Source organism: Triticum dicoccoides, chromosome 7B, assembly GCF_002162155.2.
Source record: "Triticum dicoccoides isolate Atlit2015 ecotype Zavitan chromosome 7B, WEW_v2.0, whole genome shotgun sequence".
Classification (NCBI taxonomy): Eukaryota; Viridiplantae; Streptophyta; class Magnoliopsida; order Poales; family Poaceae; genus Triticum; species Triticum dicoccoides.
In genome coordinates, this window is record NC_041393.1 from 586,345,990 (window position 1) to 586,348,234 (window position 2,245).

At 60.7% G+C, this 2,245-nt stretch overlaps 1 protein-coding gene across 1 annotated transcript; it reads left to right on the top strand.

Annotated features, from left to right (window-relative positions):
* Positions 1 to 537: 537 nt before the first annotated feature.
* On the top strand, positions 538 to 2,004 carry LOC119339151. Its single transcript, XM_037611300.1, has 2 exons — positions 538 to 1,029; positions 1,300 to 2,004. The coding sequence occupies exons 1-2, from the start codon at positions 538 to 540 to the stop codon at positions 2,002 to 2,004; spliced, it is 1,197 nt and encodes a 398-aa protein (XP_037467197.1).
* The last annotated feature ends 241 nt before the right edge of the window (positions 2,005 to 2,245 follow it).

Below are 2,245 nucleotides of genomic sequence, written 5' to 3' on the forward strand. Positions count from 1 at the left end.
CAAATTACTATCGTTATCTCGTAGTTCCCTCAAAGGAGGCATTTGAAACAAAAACTTCAGGATCTATGACCCGGAAAGGACGTGCAAGAGGCCGTGGCGTAGAAGAATTCGTCAAAATCTGATACTTCCTGAATACATTCATTTGAGCGATTTTTTTTCTCAAAACTATCATGGTTTTTATAGCAAATTCGGAAAGTATATCACCTGAAGTAAAAAAACACAGAACTATGACCCCGTCGGCCTTGCGTGGGCCGAAGACAGTGTCCTCAATTAGTTGTTGGCCGAAAAGGGCTCTTCGGCCCGTGGTTGACGGAAGAATGGCTGTATTGGGCCGAAGACTGGCCCGCGAGGTGATAAGTTTTCGAATTTGCTATAAAAAACGTGATAGTTTTGAAAAAAAATCTGAATCAAAGAGGCATATGTCTCGAAAGTTGTTGAGAATCCCCAAGTCATCGTTGGTAACGATCGAGCTAATCTACTTTGTTTGTACGGCCAAACACTGACATTCATTCACGTTGTTTGCACAGTAAAACGGGAATGGACTTCGCCAAGGAAGTTGTCGCTCAGGCGGCGCTGTCCGAGATCCTTGGCCGCATCTTCTCGTCCCTGCTAGACGGCCTCCGCCTGCCGACCGACCGTGGCGCCAGGGACGCGCACCGCCGGCGGCTGGAGCGGTTGCTTGGCAGTATCGGCAGTATGGTCGAGGAGGCGGAGGGGCGTCACATCAACAACCACCAGCTGCTCGGCCACCTCAAGGTCCTCACTGAGGGCATGTACCGCGCCCGCTTCGCCCTCGAGGCGGCCGACCTCGACGACGCCCATGACGCCGACGCGACGGACGACAACGGCAACCGGCGCCGCTCGCTCACGCTGCTCTCGCCGTTCAACAGGGCGAAGCGCTCCCGCATCACGAGCCTGATCTGGGGAGCTGGCGCTGGCGCCGGGGACAACGACGGTGGGTCGATGCAGAGGTTGGCGGCTGCCAGCGAAGAGCTGGAGGAGCTGACGCGCGACTGCACGAGGGAGTTCGTGCTGCTCGTCCAGGGGTATCCCCGCAAAGTGCACCGGGCAGTGCGGACGACGCTGTACATGGACCGCTGCGTGTTCGGACGGCACGTCGAGACGGAGCGCATCGTCGACTTCCTCCTGCAGCAACATGGCGGATACCTGAGCGCGCTCGCCGTCGTCGGCGCCAAGAAAGTCGGGAAGACCACGGTCGTCAAGCACGCCTGTGACGACGAGCGCGTGCGGGGCCACTTCGCGCGCGTCGAGTGGTTCGAGACGCCGGACGTCGTGAAGGCCGGAGGCCAGCCGGGGCAGACCGCGTGGGAGAGCGACGGGCCGGAGTACCTCGCCGGCGTGCGCCGCATCATCGGCGACCCGCGGGAAGGCCGATCGCTCCTCGTGTTCGACGACGCCTGGCCGGTCGACGCGTCGGCCTGGCGCGAGCTCGCGTCGACCACCCCGGGCGCGGGCGACTGCAAACTCATCTTCACGTGCCGCGACGCCGACCTCGCCCGGGACATCAGCACGGCGGCGGAGCCGGTGGTGCTGGGCAAGGCCCCGATGGAGGAGTACTGGTACTACTTCAAGGCTTTCGCGTTCGGCGGCGGCGCGGATCCCAGGGACCACCCGCGGGCCGCGGTGATCGGCCGGGAGATCTGCGAGCGGCTCGACCGCACGTACCTCGACGCCAGGGTGCTTGGTGGGCTGCTCGGGGCCAACCTCGGCGACGCCCCGTTCTGGCGCCGCATGCTGGCGGCCCTCGCGCGGTGCGAGCGTCGGCCGCTGCACGTCGGCGTCCTGCTCGAGCTCCTGCCCGTGAACGGCAGGCGGCTGCAGTCGTACGGCTACTGCCGGAGCCCGCCGGATGTCACCGTGCAGGACGTGCTCGGCGGGAGGGCCAGCGGCGGCTCCGATGAGGATGGCTCGATGACCGTCCATCTCTGCAGGGAGACGCTGTACATGGATCACTGGTACAGCATCACTTTCAAGAAGTACTAGGTTGCCTCCCGGCCGTGTCGGGACAGCTTAATTTCGTCGCAATAAATAGTCACAATACTTAGACGTAAGTCGACGTATTTAGAATTTGGGTCAGTTGATTTCGCGTGATGGAAGAAACAGTTTGAGGGAAGGAAAGAGCTCGCTGGAGGGAAGGAAGAAGCTCGCTACAGAAGGCTACGCCATTATCTATCTTAGGTTGTGGGGGGTGGTGAGCTCGGCAGAGAAGGCTACCCTATTATCT